We start from the raw sequence: 22,844 nt of genomic DNA on the forward strand, positions 1-22,844 counted from the left end.
AACATAAGCAATTTTCTTTTTTCTTTTTTTAATGTTTATTTATTTTAAGAGAGAGAGGAGGGGAGGTACAGAAAGAGAGGGGGACAGAGGATCTGAAGCGGGCTCTGTGCTGACAGCAGAGATTCTGATGTGGGGCTCAAATTCAGGAACTGTGAGATCATGACCTGAGCAGAAGTCAGACACTTACCCAACTGAGCCACCCAGGCACTCCGACATAAGCAATTTTCCATACCCTGTTGTTGACTGAATAGTTGCACTCCATAGGCACAAGAATTTCTTCTAGGTGGTATTCCCTGAAGGTAACTTGGTAAACTCCATGGCATTAGAGATCTATTTGTCCTGTTTTGTTCAAACTCCACACCTAGCGCTCTTTATAGGTCTTGCAATGAGGAGAAAATGTTTGTTGAATCACTGATCATTAATGTTTGTTGAATAAGTTAATGTAGTGCACTGGATTATACTTCCATTAATTTTACGTTAGTGGGGAAATAGTCATTAGATATGTTAAATATTAAGCGAAACATAGTATTTAAAAAATTTTTTTAAATATTTATTTATTTTTGAAGGAGAGAGAGACAGAGTGTGGGGGCGGGGGGTGGGGGGGGACAGAGAGAGAGGGAGAATCCAAAGCAGGGTCCAGGCTCTGAGCTGTCAGCACAGAGCCCAACACAGGCTTGAACCCACAAACCGCGACATCATGACCTGAGCCGAAGTCAGACGCTCAGCCAACTGAGCCACCCAGGCGCCCCACAAAACATAGTATTTAATGATGAAGGAATGATATCTCACCTCTTTTGGTGTGTCCTTAGGCGATAGTCAGTTATGCATTTGTATATATATGGTTCAGAGGCTTGTTCTGAACAAAAACCTAAAAGAGCAGTGCTGCGTGAACGACTCTAACCTTGCTTTTTTTTTTTTTTTTTTGGAGACTGAGAGGGGAAATGAATATTAAGGGTCTCTTTCGAATATATTATGTCACTTATTCTCCACAACAATCACACAGGGAAGCCTTTCTAACTATCCTTTTTATAGATGAGGAAATGGAGCATTTGAGTAGCTAATAATGGCAAGATCTAATTCAGACCTCTTTGACTTCAAAATCTGTGTTCCTTCTTTTCTACCCTAACCTCCTTTTATACATTAGCAAAAACAAAACAAATTCACTACTATCAAACATCCATTTTTGCAGAAGGCTCTCTGGTGGACATGAAAAAGAATTACAAGAAATGATCCAGAAATTCTAACTTAGTGGATGGATGAATACATTAGAGTTAGTAACTGAGCATATACCACAAAGATAAATTAGGGTAGAGAACTAAATTATGTCTAAGCCAAGTAAGTATAACTGGGGAGTAACTTTGAGTGAATGAACGGAATTTCTGCTTTAATCAGTACAGGATTTAGATGACTACTTATGGATATCTAATAAGTCAGTTGACCAATGACAAGCATTTACTGAGAACCTACTTCATGTATCTGTATGACAGCAGGGTGGGCCTACCAGGGCTTGGGGAAGGTAGCTGCTTGCTTATCTCCCTAGAAGAACTTTGTCAGAAGGCAGAGAAGTGAGAGAAGTGAGTTATACCAGAAAGCTAGTGTTCACCTGGACAGGTAAAGCAAAGATGTTTGGAGCCAAAAGAGATCTAACCAATGAAGTTGTTAAGCCTTTGGTCACATGTCAAGGGTAGGTTCTTTCAAAGACCAGGAGACCTATGTCATATCTTAAGAAGGCAAGTGGACAAAGGCAGAACCAGTTATATATTCTGTACAAAATGAAAATGCTAGGCCCTTATTCAAAATGTATTAAGAATTTCAAAGACAACAACACAGAACACTAAACTGAGTGTGGAACCCTTCTAAGGTTGTGCACCATGAAGCTGGCCCTGACCTGAGTGAAAATACTCTAAGAGCAACATTTCCAAGTTAATGCAGAGCACAGAAAAGAAAGGAGCACATCAGCAAAGCAAGAAGAGTACCCTACAACACAAAAATGTATACCAGCTAGGACAGCACAAAGTCTTGATAGAAAAATTTCATCATGAGAGCCAAAAGGACTAACTTTCAGTAAAGGTGCCCAGGAGTTGTCCAAGACACCTTTACTTACATTGTCTTATTTATTCCTTTCTAAAATACTGAAAGGTGAGACTAAGCTATGCTACATATTGGGTTCCCTAGGAAGCAGGCTCTGAGACAGAGTTCAGATTCGGAGTTTATTAGGGAATGCTCTTGGTAACAACATATGTAGCAGGGATGGGAAAGAGGCAGGGGAGAAGTTGGGCTGTGATGGGGAGACCCTTGGCCCTCCACAGGGAACTCTGAAATTGGGATGTCCCTTTAGTGTTGCTTTGTTTTGTTTGATTTTGGCTTAACTAATGAGGCCTTTATTATTTCACGAACCAAAGCAAGGTGAGGTAGGTGACAGGTTGGTGACATCATGAGCATCATTGGAGAACAACAATGTCTATGAAAGTGACTCTCTTCTGCAAGTGGCCAGCAGAACTGAGATAAGGTCCTTTAGGACACAACTGAGTTAGGCATCTGCCCTCATTAGAGAGAAAGGTACAGGTCCCCATAAAGCCTCAGGCTGCTCATTACATTCTCTAGAGAGAGCACAGATGTCTACTTCCCTAAATAGGTTGAGGGTGACCACCAAGATGTGGCAGGTAGAGCTGAGATGACTTGTGTCACACAAACTGGCAGTGACAATTTTGGCAAGGGCCCCAGGCAAGTTAGGAAGTACAATACAACTGCTGGAAGCTTCCTACATATCTAGAACTTATAGGGAGATCTCCCCACTGTGTATATTCAAATGTATGAGTTTCAACTTCAGGAACATGTCTCCCTCATAAAGGTTCTCCTGCAGTGTCATTATATTGAACAAGGACATAGCATGTTCCCATGTTTCCTGTATGTCTATGGCTTTGCTTCATGTGAACTTTCCTGTGCCCAGCGAGGTGAGACCTTCAGCTGAAGGCTTTCTCAAATTCACTGCACTCATAAAGCCTATCTGCTTTGTGAACTTTCTAGTGCTGGATCAGAGTAGACCATTGGCTGAAGACTTTCCTGTATTTGCCATGCACATGAGGCCTTTCTGTGTGGTGGTGAACTTTCTGGTGCCGAATGATGTTAGACCTTCAGCTGAAAGCTTCCTCCATTTGTTGCACTTGTGAGGCCTTTCTCTGATGGGAATTTTTTGGTGCTTAGCAAATCTGGCTCTAAAGGATTTCCCACATTCCCTACACTCATGACGCTTCTCTGCCATGTGAAGTCTTTTGTGTTGAATGAAGTCACCATTACCGGTACAGAGTTTCCCATATACTCTGCACTCATTATGCCTTGCTCCAGTGTGAACTCTTTTGTACAATAAGGCTAGAGCTTTGGCCAAAGAGTTTCTCATATTTGCTGCACTTACAAGGCTTTGCTTCAGTGTGAATTCTCTGGTGTTAAAGGAAAATGAAGATGTGGGTGAAGAATTTTCCACACTGGTTGCATTTATAAGGCTTTTTTCTCTGGTGTGGGTTTCTGAAGCTTAAAGAGGTTCAATCTTCCAGGGAAGGCTTTCCTACATTCATCGCACTTCTAAAACCTTTTGAAACCACTAAAAAAATGTAAAAATGGATGGAAATTAAGATGCACACGCTAATGCTTTACTAAGACCTGACTTTGAACACTCTTTTCCCCCTATTCCTCATTCTTGGAACCCCCCTCTCCCCTCCACTTTGTTTTTCTGTAGACTCCTTTGTTCCAAGAACTTTGCATGAATGTTGACATCTCGCTGACCTTAATGTATACTTAGTGATGAGACTTAGACGGTCCATGCCAGCGCTAGTCATGAGACCACCTTGAAGACGTAGGGCTGGCAGCTGGGACCAGATTACTATCGAAACCGCCCAGATCCCATATTTTCCTCTAAAACCGCTCAGCCTTTTACCCCGATGGGTCTGCAGCTTTGAAGGCATTAGTCTGCTGCAGCCTCCTTTGCCTGCCAAGGAAACAGAAACTATTGTTCCTTTGTACCCCCAAACGCTGTCTTCGTGTTCTATTTTGGCTCCGGGGCACAGAGGTCGTTTTTCCACGACAGTTTCTGCAGCGCGGAAGATGCACGCCCTCTGGCGCCTGGCTCTGAGGGGCTGCTGAGGTGGAGCCGCCGCGAGGATTGGCGGTATCTCCCACCCCGCCGGGCGCCGGGCCGCGCAGGCCGAGCAGGCCGAGCAGGCAGCGGGGAGCCGCACCCGACGGCAGCCAGGGCGGCGGGCTGCGCGCTGAGCCGGCTCCCTGCTCTCCCCGCGCTCCCAGGGCTGGGGCACTGCGCCCCGCGGCCGCTCCCCGGCCCTGCGGCGCCCGAGCCTCATTTCCTTAATTCCTTTGGCATTTGCCGGACAGACAGTGGCTTTTCGACTCCTCTTTTCTCTTTTATTTCCTTTCCTAGTTCTTTCCTTCCTCTCTTTCTTTCCTGGGAGGCGGCTGGGACGAAACCTCCGCCTCAGACCTCTAACTGAAGTGGAGAGAACCGCCCCGCATCCGCTCCAAAGCCCCGCTTTGGGCACCAGGCCTCTACAGCCCAGCACCGAGCGGTCAGCAGATGCGGACTGTTCGGAAAGAGGACACGACTGTCAGCTGTCGGCGGGGAGGCGGTCCCCTGCCTACGGGGCTACTCGGAGAGGATGGCAGATGATAGCTGTGGTCTGGCAGGGCGCCCAGCGGCTGGGGGAATAGGTTCTTCAGTCCTGAAGGTAGGTTCTGGAAGCATAAGGCAGCATCCACTAAGTGTCAGCAACACTAAGATAAGGCTGAAAAGATCGAGGGATTTGCTCAGGGTCCCACGGGGATTTCTGACCAGCTCAAACCCTCATTCCCAGGAACTGTGCCCGATTCATAATTTGTATGGCCTGGGTGGCTATGTTTGCGCCAATGTATGGCCTGGGTGGCTATGTTTGCGCCAATGTATGGCCTGGGTGGCTATGTTTGCGGTTTGGACAACATTCCGAATAGAGTCAATCTTAGCTAGTCAACAACCAATCAGATTCTGTCTTTAAAATCCGATTAAGGGATGGGCGGGCTCTCTGACTGTATAAGGGGAGGAGCTAGGATCAAGCTGAGCAGGCTGTTTTTTTTTTTTTAGATAATGTGAGTATGCAGAGAGAAGATACTTCCCCAAAGGTGCACAGGAAAGTGGAGGGTGGAGCTGCCTCCATCCCCACAGAGCTTCCATTCTAAACCCATGGCTAATCTGAGAGAATTGTTATACAGACCAAAACTCCTGCATGACAAAATACAAAAAGTAACTACTTGAGGGTGCTGGCTGGGGATTCAAATCCAACCGTATTTCATCCCAGAGTCCATTATTTTGCACTGCAGAAATAATCAGCATGTATATATTAGTAATTAGATGGGGGAAAAAATTCATAGGGAACCTGAGAATGCCACAGCTGCTTACTGGAAGCCAGGAAGAATAGAATAATGGGAAAATGTGTCAGGGCAAGAAAGAGAGGACATAGTAAAAGCACACCAGACCAAGACAAAAGTTAACCAAACTCCTATGCTACATGCCTGACTGCATTTGAGGCTCCTACTTCCCCATTTCTCATTTACTGCATTCTACCGTCTGACTCCACCACACCAATGAAACATTCATTTCAAAGTTCCACAATGACCTCCTTGGATAAATACACCGATTCCTTGTAGTTTTTTTTTTTTTTTTAAGTTTACTTATTTTGAGAGGGAGCATGCAAGTGGGGGAGGGGCAGAGAGAGAGGGGGAGAGAGCGAGAATCCCAAGCAGGCTCCGCACTGTCAGCATGGAGCCCAATGTGGGCCTTGAACTCAACAACCACAAGATTATGACCTGTGCTGAGCTGAAACCAAGTCAGATGCTTAACCGACTAAGCCACCCAGGTGCCCCCTTGTTTTTATTTTATTTGACCTCTCTTCAGCATTCAGTGTTCCTGGCTACTCCCCTGGCATTCAGTCTCCTCTCTTAGCTTTCTTATTGCCTCTTTTGTGGTTTTCCTGCAAAATGTCCTGCAGGATTTTAATTTACCCTCCTGGATAAATTAAAACTCTTCAGCATTGCATAAAAGACCCTTTCTTTGTGGTCTGTTCTCTGCTACTGCTCCAGTGTAATTTGTTCCACTTCCAATCTCCTTCCTATGTTAAGCTTTATGCAAGTATAGGTCTATTTTTCTCTCTCTCTGTAACACATCCCCCTACTTCTTTCACAGGCAAAGTTCAAAATTCAGACATCATTTCCTCTAGGATGTTTGTTCTGGGACTCCTCCCGTGTGAGTTAAGTTCCCCTTCTGTTTATTCCCATGACATCCAATACTTAACTTTTATCCTAACACTTACTACCCAATATTATAATACTGTGTTTCCTTCCCTTTCTTCACCTTTAGTTTGTGGATTCCTCAAGGGCAAGGACTTGGTCTTCCTATATAGCCCTAACGGTTATCACAGAGTGGAACATAATAGGCCTTCAAAGAAGTTTGGAATGCATGAATGACATAATTCAAATAGGGGAGAGTTATTATCTCCCTCCTGAGCCTTATTTTAAAACTTGAGAGTACCTTCCCCTTCCCAAAAGATGAATCATGGAAAGAAGCAGGATCACTGTATTACTAAGAGGAGTGAAGTCCTCAATTTCTTCAGTTACAACCCAATTGGATAGGTGGGCTGAGCACCATTGTTTTAAGATCCTGTTCAGTCGGTGTTGGCAAGTTATGCTGGCATAGCTGAGAAAGCACGACTACAGTGCTTAAAGTGAGAAACAATTATGATGTAAGAAGATCCCAATCTAAGAGTCTTCTTAGGTGCTGCGAAGAACATCTTTCCACTGTGATGTTTCTCTGATGCTAAACCTGCTTTTAGAGATCAGGTAAATGTGAGACACATTTCTAATGCCAAAGCTTAAAGCCCAACTCATGAGGGAATTCCTGCCCCATAGTTCTTATTTAGAAACTGAGAGAAAATAAGAATCTGTTTTCTTATAAAGTTTTTTTAATGTTTATTTATTTATTTTGAGAGAGAGAGAGAGGAAGAACATGAGCAAGGGGGGTGGGGAGGGGGCAGAGAGAGAGGGAGAGAGAGAATCCCAAGCTGGCTCCATGCTGTCAGCACACAGCCAGACATGGGGTTCAATCCCACGAACTGTGAGACCATGACCTGAGCCAAAATCAAGAGTCAGATGCTCAACTGACTGAGCCACCCAGGTGCCGCAAGAATCCATTTTTGTTTTGTTTTGTTTTGTTTTTTAATCTAACCCTCTTGTTTTCAAGATTACACAGTTTGTTAGATGCCAAACCAGGAACTGGCTTCCAGGCCGTACCCCAGAGGTTGCTGTGTAGTTCTTTGGGGACAGGAGACAGGTAATTTTACTCAGGCATAGACAGACACACAGTGGGTACTCAATCTGTTGAATGAAGGAGGGAATAAATGAATGTGCTCTATTATAGTGGTGTAGATGTAAGGGAAGGGCACTGTCATTTCTCCAAAGATGGGAAAATTTAGAATTTTAGGGGGACACAAATATTTATTTCAAAAGTAAACTTTATAAAAACAAAGGATGAAAAATGTTTTGGATGTCAAAAAGGTCTATGTTAAGTTGCTGAATAATTTGTCACTAATTTCAAAGGATGATGGAGGGGCGCCTCGGTGGCTCAGTCGGTTGGGTGTCCGACTTCGGCACAGGTCATGATCTCACAGTCTGTGAGTTCAAGCCCCGCATCGGGCTCTGTGCTGACAGCTCGGAGCCTGGAGCCTGCTTCAGATTCTGTGTCTCCCTTTCTCTCTGCCCCTCCCCTGCTCATGCTCTGTCTCTCTCTCTCTCTCTCTCTGTCAAAAATAAGTAAACATTAAAAAAAAAAAAAAGATGATGGAAAATCATCTTCTGAAATGTTGACATGTCTGCATAAGAAGCATAGGGGCAAAATGCTTGAGTGTGAAGTCCCAGTTGCCTGAATCCTGCCCTCTTCACCTACATAACTGAGCAGGTTATTTAACCCATGCTATGAATCAGTTTCCTCATTTGCAAAATGGGGCTAATAACAGCACATCAGGTTATCATGAAACAGTGAAATACACACAACCTACACAGTCATATGCCCATTTTCTGCCACTAGTTCCTGTCTCTCTAGATGTTAGTTTTGCTTTTGGTAAATGTTTTCTTTCTATGGTTTTTTCCCCTTCCCCTTGTGTGCCTTTCTTTTCCTTTCACTAACCTTCTACTTTTTCTCTCTTTTCATTTATTTCTCTCTCTGCCTGACTGAATTTCTTCTTCATATTCTTTTTTACAAAAAAATGTTTATTTATTTTAAGAGAGAGAGAGAGAGAGAGTGCAGAGGAGGGGCAGAGAGAAGGAGAGAGAGAATCCTAAGTAGTCTCTGCACTCTCAGCGTGAGGGCCATGAACCGCGAGATCATGGTGTGAGCCAAAATCAAGAGTTGGACACTCAACCAACTGAGCCACCCAAGGGCCCCTATCCTTAATATTCTAATACCTCTTCCTCACTTAAAAAATGACTGATGGCTATGAACTTTAGTATATCTACAGAACAAGAAACTTAATAATAACTGTTAAAACCCTGTTTTCTTTTTTCCAAACGAATTTTTGATATCTGCCATGATCATGCATCTTTTCTTTTTTTTTTTAACATTTTAAAGTCAGTGAATACATTTACGTTATTTTAGTTCTGTTTTTCTTCACCTCACATAACTTTATGTGGAAGGGGATCAGGATATGCCACTTTGACATAAGGATTATTTTGAGTTGAAGAAAACTGAAAATCAACAGATGTAGAAAGAAGCCTTCTTGGTGCCTCCTGTATCACATTAAAAGCAGAAACTTCTTAGAAATGAGGCTGTCATAAATCCCTCTCCAGGATGGGTCTACTCCTAGAAGAGAGACCAAGAGTAATCCTGCCATAAATCAAATCCTTCGTGGCCATGAAGAAGATGGAAATGACCACTCACACATTCATAGACAAATATTATCACAAACTTTTTAATCTCCAGTTTGTTCTTCTAAAAACCCATTTGTCTTTCCTAAAGAAACTTATTTTTTCTTCCCAAAGAGGTCTTTTTTCCACTCTCCTCATTCCCCTACCAAGTTCAATAGAAAAATTTCTAACTTTAACCATTTAGCTTCTAGTTACTTCCATATGAATAACCTTTTTTCTCCTGTTAATCTGTCATTTGTCAGTATAGTTTGCAGGTCCCCAGGAACTATAGCTTAGAGGGAAGCAAAAGGTTTTCTTCCCCAGACAGTTCATATGCCATGCGTTAATGTAGACCATCTACTTGTTAACTTTTGTTGATTGTGATATCATATACTATAGTTTATGCTGCGTTCCCCTCTTGTGGGGCACATTGTTTCTAATTTTTGCTGTTTCAAACTCTCCTTCCCTTATGCCACTTTCCCTTGCCTCCTCTGCCACAGCAGATCTATACAAACACACAAATGCATGATTATGTAAAATATATATAAAATGTACTATATTTCGTGTCTAGTTCTTCAGCCTTGCGAAGAAAAGGAAGAACCAGGCAGTGTTGCCATCTAGAGAGTCTCTCTTCTCTAGGGAACTGATCTAGACACCAATCATAAACTTTATTGTACCTCGAATTCTCAGATTCTGAATGTTTATTAACAGCACAAATGTACCAGGCAATAAAGAGAGGTGGGGTCAGTCTGCCAAATAAAAATACTTCCTTTGATGTGAGCTTTCCTCTCTTAGAGCTTCTTGTGTCACCAGTTCAGTACATAACAAGTATGAAGAGTTAACAAGGACAATTGGTCATAGTTACTAATTTTCTAGTGTGCTGTTTGGCTTTTAAAATTTGGAAGCAGCCACCGAGGCAGATTTGGCATTTCGAGATTCTGCTACAAGTGTAATTTTATTTTTTCTAATGTTTATATATTTATTTTTGAGAGAGAGAGAGAGAGAGAGAGAGAGAGCGAGAGCGAGAGCGCGCTTGGACAAGTAGAGGAGGGACAGAGAGAGAGGGAGACACAGAATCCGAAGCAGGCTCCAGGCTCTGAGCGGTCAGCACAGAACCCGATGCGGGACTTGAACTCACCAACCGCAAGATCATGACCTGAGCTGTAGTTGGACACTTAACCGACTGAGCCACCCAGGTGCCCCAAGTATGATTTTATTTTAGGTGATGTTTATAGGCTCAGTTTATATTGTCATTTGTTTTATAATGCTGATTATAAAGCCTTAGTTAAATAATTACTGTGTGCACAGAATCATGCTGTTAGACTACAAAAGCCCCAAATGAGGTCCTTAACTCTCAGAAGCTTATAATTGACAAAATGAGAAACCAAAGCTGTAAGTTCTGAGGAACTTGTAAATAATCATTTTGAGCCTTGATAATAAAGATATGGAACATAGAATTTTTGACTCTTAATAAACAGTTGCTAAGTCTTGGTTTACTTGTAAGCCTTAAAGGAAATTTGGAGCAACTGTTCCATACCCTGGAACATAGGGATAGATTATCACAAATTTCTCTGGATTCATTCTACAGAATTCTGAAGACTCCATTACAAACCAGTAGCTAGAAAACAAAAAGTTTGGGATACTAGAAAAGGCCCTTTCATAATTTCCAATGGCTAAGCTAAGAAGTGGTCTCTGTTACTGCCTCTCAGACCCCTGAGAAATGATTAAAGACAAGAAAAAATAGGACTGGCAAAATATTTATCTGGGACCGCCTTCCTTACTTCCGTCCCTTGGTAACTTGGAGTGGATTCCTCTCCACCACCATGCTACTGATTCTGATAAGAATCACCTGTGTATGTAAAAGACTTCTGTTCTTTGAAGCAGGGATGGTGCTGGCTGCTTTCAACCTTTCCCTCTTTCCAGTTCTAAGGACTTCGGTCAACCTGCTTAAACAAGATTGGGGATTAAATTGCACCTACATTCTTATACACTTTTTGAAAGAAATGAAGAATTAATAAACATGATTTTTGCCACAACTTGTCACCTTTGGCACAGTGTTGCCCTTATAAGAAATACTTACCCTCTGTCTCCGTAAAGAAATAGCTGGTGATTTCACAGAGGTTCTAGGAATGGTCAGTTTACTCCTAGTTGACTGCAAAATAATACACATAGTTAGATAGTGTGGTAAGTCAATGGAAGGACTTCCATTCAGTAAGTTTCTGTCTCCTGTGTTCTATCTTATTTAGCTTGGAGCCAGCGATTTTCAAATCTTATTCCACAGAACCCAGGAGGGCCTCAGGCATTTTATTCTAAGTTTTTAGAAGTTGGTTTTTTTGTTTGAGATTGGTGTTTATCTTTGATTCTTAAGCATATACAAATAATACATGAATATATTCTTGTGAAAATTTGTGACCTTATTAAGTACACTTTATCAAGCCTCTGTCCAGTGGTATACTTGGCACAATTCTGGGGACTAAGGATTTTTTTTATGAACAAAGCAAATAAAAATCCATGCCCTCATAGAGCTTGCATGCTAGTGGAAGGAGAAAAGCAAACATAATTAATAGGGAAATTACATGTTAAAAGGTGGTAAGTGCTATCATCAAAAATAAGATGAGGCAGATCAAGAATGTTAGTAGGGGCGCCTGAGTGGCTCAGTCAGTTAAGCTTCTGACTGACTCTTGATTTCGGCTCACTCAGGTCATGATCTCATGGTTCATAAAATTGAGCCCTATATCAGGCTCCTTGCTGACAGTGTGGAACCTTCTTGAGATTCTCTCTCTCTTTCAAAATAAATTAAAGAAAAAAAAAAAAGGAATTGCAATTTTAAGTTAGGAGGTCAGGGCAGGCCTAATTGAGAAGTTACCATTTGAAGAAAAACTTGAAGGGAATGAAGGAATGAGCCATATATATATAAATAGGGGAAGAGCATCCTGGGCAAAGGGAACAGGTAATGCAAAGACTCTGAGATGGGTCAGTGTATGTGTATTTGAGGTACAGCAAGGAGGTAGGTCTGGCTATATTACAGCTAGCAAAGGGAAAATGAGATCAGAAAAGTAGGGGTGGGAGATACAGATTGTAAAGGTCTTTGGCTTTTACTCTAAGAGAAATAGGAAAGTATGAATACACATTAAACAACAGAGATGTATGTTGTCAACAAAGCATCCCCACCTCCTAATCCCATACTGCCCAGAGATTGCTGCCATTTTGGGTCATGATTCTCTAGAAGTTGTTTTTTTGTTTTTGTTTTTTGTTTTTGTTTTTGTTTTTTTTTAATAAAAAACCCACATAAGCGTGCCTGGGTGGCTCAGTCAGTTAAACGCCAGACTTCGGCTCAGGTCTCACGGTTTGTGGGTTGGAACTCCACATCAGGCTCTGTGCAACAAGCTCAGAGCCTGGAGTCTGCTTCGGATTCTGTGTCTCCCTCTCTCTCTCTGCCCCTCCCTTGCTCGCACTCTGTCTCTCTCTCTCAAAAATAAACATTAAAAAAAAAAAAAACTCATGTAAGTTTTTTTATATGGGTACCTATAAAAACATGTAATTTTGTTTTGTGAGGATGTGCATGTGTTTTAACATTTTGTATGTCCTGTGTTAATTAGCAATTTGCTTTTTACAATTAATTTATTTTGGAGGTCTTTCTTTGTCAAGACAATACATATATTTCTACCTCATTCTTTTAAACTGTTGAATACTCCATTGTATGCCTGCGCTACATTTTATTTAACCATATCCTTTCTGGTAAACAACTTGATGCTAATTTCTTTCCTTCTTTCCTTCTTTCCTCCCTCCCTTCCTCTTTTGACCTCTCTCTTCCTTGCTACCTTCCTTCCTTTTCTTTTTCTCCTTTCCTTATTGAATTACTATTGTCTTCATAGTATATTTAATAACATAAAATTACATTACATGAAACATGGGAGAAAACTTTAAAATGAAAATTTGTGTTCCCTTTTGTCAAAAAAGCAATATGAATTTCCTAAATTGGGATCACTTAGATCTGCCTCAGTGGAAAAGAAGCTTCAGTGACTTCTTAAGCAAGGATTTATCTAACGGTTATTGCTCTGTAATAAGGGGAAATCATGAGAGCGTGAGTCCAGTTACTCTGAGCCTTGCTAAGAGTTCACTGGGTCACCTTAGCCAAGTTGACCAGAGGTCTGTATCAGTGGGAAGTGAGGATCCAGGGTCCACAGTCTATGCTGGGTTGTCTCTTCTCCCCCTCGATACCACCTGAACCAATATGGAATTCAGCCAGCTTGGCTTTTATAGGTCATGTGTGTTAGTCTTTTCTACACAAACTTGATGTCAGCTCCTGGAGTACAGGGACCATGTCTTACATTCCATTTTTTCCCCCAACAGTGCCTAGCTGATTCTTAGAATCATCATTACTTATTTTTAACATGTATTTAAATTATCCTTAAAATTGTATTTGCAAAGTTAGCTCTATTTGGTTTAGAATAAACCTTGCAATAAAATTTCAGCCATGTCTATGGATTTATCAGCATTTCTTTTAAACGTACCATTGATGAGGAAGTTTGTAATTTTGCACTACTTTTTACCTTTAGGCCTTGCCCATATACAATCGCATTACTAGTATAATGCACACATGCTTTGCTTAATTATATTCCAGACAAGATACCTCTGCTTTGCCATGCTTACAGCACAGCAAAATGGTCAACTGTGCAAATGTCCTATTATTTCACTTGACGTCATCATGTTTTCAGAATACAAAATGCCTATCTAATATGGTCTTACCTTCCTATTCTATTTCTGGCTTAGAAAAGGAGAACATTAGCAGGCTAGCGTGTTCTAAATATAGCCTCTGTCTCCTCTTCGGATCTCTGGTGGGTCTTTGCCCTGAAACCTAACACTGTCTTTGCTTTGTTTTCTTTCACTTCCTTTCAAATCTGTTGTCTTCCTGCTTGTACTTTTTTGCCAGAAGGCAGGGCCTATGAGAGGAGACCCCCCGATTTCGTCAGAGCTGGCAAAAGACAGGAAGTTTACACAGAGCAAAACTATTTGCTAGGATTGGTTTTGACCCTTCCTCAAGTTGTTGCTTGTGTCAGAGATACTGTTGTCAGGATTCTGTCGTGCAAAGAGAAAGATAAAAATATCTTTCTGACTCGTGCATTTTCTCCCTTTCCCATCCTCTTGCCAGGAACGCTGGAAATGGATCCCAGGCTGATTGGAGGCATTAGGTCGTCAGTTTGAATCCCAGTGGTCGAGAAAGAAATGTGGGTAATAACTAGCTGATGGTGGAGAAGAAAGGAACTCAAGGAGGTATGAGAACCGTTCATTTTACCCTGGACATTTCCTCAAGGCTAGTTTTTCTAGAAAGCCTCCGTCTTCCTGGTTGTTGCAGGACCTGGCTGAGGAGCTGTTCCATTTCCTCTCTGATTCTTTCTCTTACCTCCTGAGGACTGGCAAAGGGAAGGTCCTGGAACTTTAAAGAGCTGCAGTGTCTATGGGAGAACCTGTAAGGAGAGAAGTCTTCTCAGTATCACCACTTCCTCTCTACCAAGGCTCGGGCTGCTTTCCTTCGAGCATCACACATCAAAAGTGAAGTGAGTCATCTGTTTTTAATTTTTCAAGTGTTCAAACTAAGTAGAGAATCTTGGTTCTATTTTGGTATGGGCTTTAACAAATGCATCACATAAACCAGTACTTCTCATACTTTAACGTGAATATGAATCACCTGGACATTTAGTTAAAAAGCAGAGTTCTGTGGGTCTGGTTTGGGCCTGAGACCCTGCATTTCTGCAGGCTTGCAGGCAACCTCAGATCTGCTGGTTCATGGACCATGCCTTGAGTAACAAGGCCTTAAATCCTCTAGGCTTTTTGCTTTTCGGGGGAAAAGGATTGGGGGATGCTGGTGGAATGAAGGGACTTAACCCAGTACATGATTCATGTAGAGCACCTGAAAAGAAAATCAGTCACTTTCCCTGCCCTGGTTGTACCTGCTTTAGCAGACTACCTCTAGAATTTGGGGTTTCTGTTAAACAGGTTCTAGATGTGGGAAGCTAAGTCACCCCAAGTGAGAGAGAATGTTGGGCTGCTCCTTACACTGCATGGGTCACATTCAGCAGAGCCAGAAATCTTTAAGTGTTATAATTTTGGGGATTAAGTGTCCATGTCATGCCTCAACCAGTATAGCTACTGGTCACTTTGAACATCTCAGCTTCAATTAAAAATTATGCATGCTTGAAAAATAACTGGTGTCCCTACCACCTACCATTTCGAGGTGAAGATTGTAAGATACAGGAATCTATTACATGGTTTAAAGTCAGTTCGAGTAAGGAATATAATTAATACGTTTTGTTTTCTTATGAGAGGCCTTTAAATTCTCCCAATAATAGCTCCATCTTAAGTGATTCACATTTATCTGAAAGTCACTTTTCATCCAAGAGACAATCCAAAAGGAAAAAAATGAATAGATCGGAAGTGTACCTATTCTGTCCCTAGTTGAAGGGAGAAAATAGCAATGGGAGAAAAGAAGGGGGAAAGAAAAGAGAGTGGTGGCCTGCGATATCCTAGCTTTGCAAAATGAATAAAAGAAACCCACCCTAGATATCAAATTCTTACCCACACATGCATGAGAGTCCTTCCAGAATGGTAGCTTGTGTCTTCCTCAGCCAGAGAAATGTGCTAGAAACAGAATAAGTAAATATACATTTTGTTGTTTTGATGAATGAACATGCTGAAACTATTTGTCATTAAGTTGAGGATTATGCAATGGAATCAAAGTTCAGAGGAATAGACAGGCCTGGTGAAGCCCAGGATGAACCCATTAAACCATCCAGAAAGGGGAGAATTGCTTCTGTTTGAAATAAACTTCAAATAACATTTCTTTCTATTATGGAGTATAACCAGAGGTGATATTTAAAATTTTAACAACCTGAGAGGCACAAACATTGACCAATCAGAAGCTACTGTAAACAGCCCATATAATAGCAAATGCTAGGCCGTAAGAATGCACAGGACTGAATATTGGCCTAAGCTATTACAGGTTTTAATGAAATATTTAGGGGAGGAGAAATTATAAAGCTACCGATGAGTTCAGAGATATATAATGGTATTCCTACCACCATCTGCCGATGCTCTGGCCCCATTTTCTCAGTGAGGACACTTCCCTCTTTTCCTGTCTTGTCAAGGCCAGAGCAACCCCTCATTCCAGCTGTGTATCTCCTACAACCTACACTAAAGAGAATTCTCTTAAGTCACTGCAAGACTCGAACTCCTATCCACTTCCTGAGTAGCAGGGAAGATGCATCTATTCTATTGTAACGAGTTGCAGCAGAAAATGAACCATGTTATCCTTCCATACAAAGCATTGTCACATACATTATCTCATTTGATTTTCACAAACATCGTGGGGTATAGGTCAAGGGGATTACTATTTTACCCTGTCAGTTAAGAAATTGAGGCTCTGGTTAAGCAATTGCTGAAAGACACACAGCAGGTTAGTAGGTGTGTGGATTTGACCTGGGCCTGATTGCTTGAAGTTCAGGTTTATCATGTACTTTTATTCATCCTTTCAAGCATCCTCTCAGGACCTTTGACAACCTATATTGTTCTGTAGTAGGATCGTTTTTTTATGACATAGTTTGAAAGCTTTGTAAATTAAAAAGAATTCGATTTCTACTTCTTTTGTCAAAATTATTCTCATGTTTGTCTTAAGCTTTACCTCCATTAAGGCCTTTACTGCACAGGAATAAATGTTTTAGAGCAGTGAATCTCAAACTTTGTCATGCTTAAAAATCACCTGGGGAGCCTGCTAAAACTCAGATTCCTGGGCCCTACCTCCAGAGACTCTGACTCAGTGGGTCGGGGGTCAGGCCTGAGAATTTGCACTTCTAATAAGCTTCCAGATGAACCTAATGCTGCTAGCCAGAGACCATGCTTTTAGACTATGGGCACAGCTTCAGTATTATTTTATTTTATTTTATTTTATTTTATCTTTTAATTTTTTTTAAGATTCTGTTTTTAAGTAATCTCTACACCCATCATGGGGCTCAAACTCACAACGCCAAGATCAAGAGTTGCATGCTCTACTGACTGAACCAGCCAGGCACCCCTTCAGTAGGTATTTTAATATATATTTTTTAATGTGTATTTATTTTTGAAGGAGAGAGAGACAGAGAGTGAGTGGGGGAGGAGCAGAGAGAGAGGGAGACACAGAGTCCAAGGCAGGCTCCAGGCTCTGAGCTGTCAGCACAGAGCCTGATGCGGGACTCGAGCCCACAAACCATGAGATCATGACCTGAGCCGAAGTCGGATGTTCAAAAGACTGAGCCACCCAGGTGACGCAGTCAGTATTTTAAAATAACATCTTCATGGTTTAGTGAGGGAGCTTAATGTGCTTAATAGCACAGATTATAGAGCCAGAATTCCTGAGTCTGAATATTGATGCCCTCACTTATACAAGCTGTGTAATTCTGGGGAGGTTAACCCTTCTGTGCCTCAGTTTCCTAATCTGTAAAATGGAGACAATGACACTACTACCTTAGAAGAGAGTTGTGAGGATTAAATGGCTTAGCAGTGCTAGGCTCTCTCTATACAAATTTGCTCTTTTATTACTAAGTCTTGCTCAATTCATAATTATACTTTACAATGGAAACACGAGCAACAAGAATTCACACACATATCAGATGTTCTTTGATGTAGATGTTACCCATGACTTAATCATGAGCCAAATGTGCTCTTGTGTTATTTGTGTGAGTCGATGTCCCAGGCTGTCAGTTAGCACTTCCCACCAAGGGGAGAGAGAGCAGACGATGCTGAGAAGTTGGGAAGAGCTTGGTCATTCAGGGCCTTTTATGTCATCCTCAGGATTTGGACTTAACTCTAACAGTGATGAAAGCCATCAATATAGTTTGAAGGTGGGGAGTACAATCATAATTACATTTTAGGAGTTTAATGCTGCAGTTTGGAGGGTAGTTTGGAAGACGGTGAGGCTACAGGCAGAGGCTGTTTGAATGGACTGTTTGTGATCATCCTGGAGGGAATTAATAAAGGCTTGAACCAAAGCAGTAGGGTAAACTCAGAGCAGCTCCCATGGTTCAGGTGATGGAATGGAGCATATGTCATGAATCAGAAAGGAAATTTGATCTGTACTAAAACTCCTTAGCTTACACCTCTTCCCTATATTGAAATCCCTTGAGGTTGAGGACTGAGCCTAACTCCTATGTAGTCCCAGCCTCTGGCTCCCAGTAGGCCCCTGATAGATGTTTGGTGAGTGAATGGGTGAGGGAGAACAATCAAACCCTCTTGTGGTTTATAGGTTTCTGTGATCTGGCTCTTACTTATCTCTCCAATCTCACCTTTCTCCTCTCTCACCTTTATTCTGGTCACACTTGCCTTCCTTTGGACTTTTGAAAATGGTCCAACTGTGGCCTCCAGCCCAGAGTGTCAAACTGCTGCCTTTGGGGCAAATCTGTCCTGCCACCTGTTACTATAGATAAAATTTTATTGGAACACACTTGCGACCATTTGAGTGTGTCTTGTTTATGGCTACTTTAGTGTTATAATAGCAGGGTAGAGTAATTATGACAGAGACCACATGGCCTGTGAAGCCCCAGATATTTGCTATCTGGCCCTTTACAGAAAAAGTTTGCTGATCCCTACCCTAGTTCTTTGAAATTGCTGTGACCTCTGATTTAAAACTCTAACCTCAACAAAACGGCATTAATCAAAAAACTGTGGTACTGACATAAAGAAGAACATACAGACCAATGAAATAGAGTGGAGAGCCCCCCAGATAAGCTCTAATGTGTGTGCTCAAACGATTTCTGACAAGGGTGTCAAGACCATTCAATGTGGAAAAGACAGTCTTTTGGAAAAAATGGTGCTAAGAAAATTGGACATCCACGTGCAAAAGGACTGTCAGACCCTTATCTTGCACCATAGACAAAAATTAAGTCAAAATGAACCACATGCCTAGACATGAAAGTGAAGAGTACAAAACTCTTAGATGAAAACTTAGGAGAAAAGCTTCATGATGCTGGATTTGGCAGCGATTTCTTGGAAATGATACCAAAACACGGGCAACAAAAGAAAAACTAGATAAATTGGACTTCTTCAAAATTAAAAACTTCTGTGTATCAAAGGACATTACTAAAGTAAAAAGACAACCCACATAATGGCAGAAAATATTTGCAAATCATCTAATAAGGAGTTAATATGTAGAATATATAAAGAATTCCTACAACTTAACAACAAAAGCCAAACAACCCCATTAAAAAAGGGCGAAGGACTTGAACAGACATTTCTCCAAAGACGATATACAAATGGCCAACAAGCACATGAAAAGATGCTTAGCGTTAGTAATCACTAAGGAAATATAAATCAAAACCACGGTGAGATACCACTTCATACTCAATAGATAGCCATAATAATAATAATGTAATAAAAGGCACAAAACAAGAGCTGGTATGGATCTGAAGAAACTGCAACCTTTGTGCTTTGCTGGAAGGAATGTAAAACAGTGTTAGCCGCTATGGAAAACAGTTTAGCAGTTCCTCAAAAAATTAAACATGCAATTACCATATGATCACTTCTGGGTATACACTAAAAGAATTAAAAGCAGGCACTCAAATAGACATTTTATACTTCTATTCATAGCAACATTATTCACAAAAGCACAAAGATGAACACCAGAAGAATACCACAAATGTGGTATAAATTTACAATGGAATAGTCATCTTAAAAGTTCTGACACATGGATGAACCTTGGTGATATTATGCTAAGTGAAATATGCTGGTCATCAAAGGACAAACACTTTGATTATACTTATATGAGGTACCTAATAGGAGTTGAATTCATAGAAACAGAAAAGAGAATAGTGGTTGCCATTGGGGCCACTGGGGAGTGAGGAGTTATTGATTAGCATGTGCAGAGTTTCAGTTTGGGGAAATGAGAGAAGTTCTGGAGATGGGTGGTGGTAATGGATGCACAACAATGTTAATGTACTTAATGTCGCAAAACTCTACTCCTAAAAAATGGTAAATTTGGGGGTGCCTGGGTGGCTCAGTCAGTTAAGCGTCCGACTTCAGCTCAGGTCATGATCTCACAGTTTGTGAGTTCAAGCCCCACATCGGGCTCCTCATTGAGAGTGTGGAGCCTACTTGGGATTCTCTCCCTTTTCCTGTCTCTCTGCCCCTCCCCTACTTGTGCTCTCTGTCAAAATAAAATAAACTTTAAAAATGGTAAATTTTATGGTATAGATATTTTACCACAGTGCATGGTTGGTTCTTATTCTTCGGTTTTCAGCTTAAAAACTGGTATTTCTTCAAGGAGGACTCCCATTACTCTTTGTAACTTCCTTGTATCACGTATCACTCTCTGAAGTGACTATATATATATTTGATTATCTGTCTTCATAGAATGTAAGCTTCCTGAGGATAGGGTCTTTGTCTAAGTCAAAGCTATATCCTAACACTTAGTTCTTGGCACATCATCGATGCCCAGTAAATATTTGTGGAATAAACTACAGTATACTCTTGAACAACATGAGTTTGAACTGTGGGAGTCTACTTATACATAGATTTTTTAGATAAATATATTGGAAAATTTTTGGAGATTTGTAACAATTCGAAAAAAACTCATAGATGAACTGTATTGCCTATATATATCAAAAAATAAAGAAGTTAGATATGTCATGAAAGCATAAAATATATGTAGATACTATTTTGTCACTACCATAAAATATACACAAATGTATTATAAAAGGTTAAAATTTATCAAAACTGATGCACACAAATGCAGACCATACATGGTGCCGTTTACGGTCAAAAGAAATGTAACCAAATGCGAAGATGCAGGATTAAATCATAACTACGTAAAATTAACTGTAGCACATACTATACTATGAAAGAATTTTGTATCCATCTCTCCTAGCTGTGATGGTGAGCTTAAGTGTTGCCAGTATCCACTTCGAATGCTGTTGGTGATGATGGTCTTCATATGACTGGGTTTTCTCTCCAGTATATTGTGAATCACAGTAAAATGTTTTCTCTCGAGGTTCTTGCATGTTTTTCACCACGCTTAGTGCCACACTATAAACCTTGAATAGTGCCATGGGACCCATGCAAAGTGCCACTAGTGATGCTCAAAGTGCTTCTAAGAAGCAGAGGAAAGTCATGACATGACAAGAAAAAGTTGAGCTGCTTGATATGTACTACATGTAGATTGAGGTCTGCAGTGTGGTTGCCTGCATTTCAAGATAAATGAATCCAGTGTAAGGAACATAGTAAAAAAAAAAAAAAAAAAAAAAAAAAAAAAGGAAATTCATGAAGCTGTCACTGGAGCTACACCAACGGGGGTGAAAACTTTGTACTTGTTGCAAAATACCTTTTTATCTCTTATTGAAACACAGCTCTTATTTGGGTACAGGATTAGTATAAGAAAGGCATACCTATAGACTCAAATATGATTTGAGAAAAAGTGAGGTCATTATATGAAAACTTGAAGCAAAAGGAAGAAGAAAGATCTAAAGCTGGAGGATTTAATGCCAGCAAAGGATGATTTGATCATTTGAACAAGAAGTTTGGCTTGAAAAATGTCAAGAAAACAGGAGAAGCACCAACCAAGAGGCAGCCAGATGCATTCTCAGACACAGTTTAAAAAATCACTGAGGGGGTGCCTGGGTGGCTCAGTCGGCTGAGCATCCACCTCTTGGTTTCAGCTCAGGTTGTGGTCTCACGGTTTGTGAGTTCAAGCCCCGTGCTGGGCTCTGCACTGGCAGTGTGGAGCCTGCTTAGGATTCTCTCTCTGTCTTCTACCCCTCCCCCACTCACTCTGTCTCTGTCTCTCTCAAATAAATAAAATAAAACTTAAAAAAACAAGTCATTGAGGAGAAAGGACATCTGCCTTAACAGGTTTTTAATGCAGACCAAAGTGCCCTATTCTGAAAAAAGTGTCACAAAGGACATTTATTAGTAAGGAAGAGAAGCAAGCACCAGGATTTGAGCCAGGAAGGGATAGGCTAATTCTATTTTGTGCAAATGCAGTTGGGTTTATGTTCAGAACTGCCTTATCTATAAAGCTGATAATCCCCAAGCCTTGAAGGGGAAAGGTAAACACCAGCTGCTACTGTTTTGGTTGTACTACAAGAAAGCCTGGACAAGGATTGGTTCCTTTTTCTGGATTGGTTCCATCAATACTTTGTTCTTAAAGTCCGGAAGTACCTTGCCAGCAAGGGACTGCCTTTTAACATTCTTTTGATTTTGGACAATGCCCTGTCTACTCAGAACCCCATGAGATGTTGAAGCGGTCTACTTGCCCTCAAACACAATGGCTCTAATTCAACCTCTAGGTCATGGAGTCATAAGGATCATTAAAGTTCATTACACACAGTACTTTAGGGAAAGGATTGTCAATACTGTGGAATAGAACTGCAATAGAGAGAATATCATGAAAGTCTAGAAGGATTACATCATTGGAAATGCCATTGTTGTTACAGAAAAAGCCACAAAAGCCATCAAGCCCCAAACAATAAATTCCTGCTACAGAAACTGCCCAGATGCTGTGCCTGACTTCACAGAGTTTACAACAGAGCCAAGGAAATCATGAGAGAGATTGTAGATATGGCAAAAAAGGTGGAGGGTGGTTGTGGTGAAGGGTCTCAAGATCTGGATCTTGGGAAATTTAAGAGCTAACAGACATCAAACCAGAGGAATTAACAGACGATGACTCAATGGACATGAGTGCTTCCAAACCAGTGCCAGATGACGAGGAGGAAGATGTAAAAAAAGCAGTGCCAGAAAACAAGCTGGTATTAAACAATCGGGCAGAAAGTTCTGACTATTCAAGACTGCTTTGGAGTTCTTTTACAGCATGGAACCTCTGTGATATGGGCACTGAAACTAAAACAAATGGTGGAAGAGGACTGGTAGTATATAGAAACATTTTTAGAGAAAGG

At 41.1% G+C, this 22,844-nt stretch overlaps 2 protein-coding genes across 3 annotated transcripts in view; one reads left to right on the forward strand and one right to left on the reverse strand.

Moving 5' to 3' along the window:
* Positions 1-2,202: 2,202 nt before the first annotated feature.
* LOC147581891 (uncharacterized) lies at positions 2,203-14,340 on the reverse strand. The gene is made up of 3 exons (XM_086704614.1): positions 14,228-14,340; positions 11,012-11,083; positions 2,203-4,740 (listed from the first exon to the last, which is right to left on the reverse strand). Exons 1-3 carry the CDS (start codon positions 14,309-14,311, stop codon positions 4,576-4,578), a joined length of 321 nt encoding a protein of 106 aa, XP_086560740.1. The 5' UTR covers positions 14,312-14,340; the 3' UTR covers positions 2,203-4,575.
* Positions 14,341-14,356: 16 nt separating this feature from the next.
* Positions 14,357-22,844, forward strand: part of ABCG2 (ATP binding cassette subfamily G member 2 (JR blood group)) — a 139,132-nt gene continuing 130,644 nt past the window's right edge. Inside the window, exon 1 of one of the 2 annotated variants that reach the window (XM_086704608.1) lies at positions 14,357-14,489. The gene's annotated coding sequence lies outside the window, so the exon portion shown is untranslated. The remainder of the gene's footprint in view (positions 14,490-22,844) is intronic. The other variant, XM_086704611.1, reaches the window with a different exon arrangement.

Source organism: Puma concolor, chromosome B1 (genome assembly GCF_028749965.1).
Source record: "Puma concolor isolate L17-30 chromosome B1, mPumCon1.1.hap2, whole genome shotgun sequence".
Classification (NCBI taxonomy): domain Eukaryota; kingdom Metazoa; phylum Chordata; class Mammalia; order Carnivora; family Felidae; genus Puma; species Puma concolor.

Excerpts from the sequence above, each read along its gene's own strand:
- LOC147581891 (XM_086704614.1), bottom strand. The coding sequence starts at position 14,311 with ATGGAACAGCTCCTCAGCCAGGTCCTGCAACAACCAGGAAGACGGAGG. Across the intron at positions 11,084-14,227 it reads GCCTTGAGGAAATGTCCAGG|TCAACTAGGAGTAAACTGAC; the intron begins GTAAAATGAACG and ends ATTATTTTGCAG. Across the intron at positions 4,741-11,011 it reads TTTCTTTACGGAGACAGAGG|AACCTACCTTCAGGACTGAA; the intron begins GTAAGTATTTCT and ends TTATGCTTCCAG.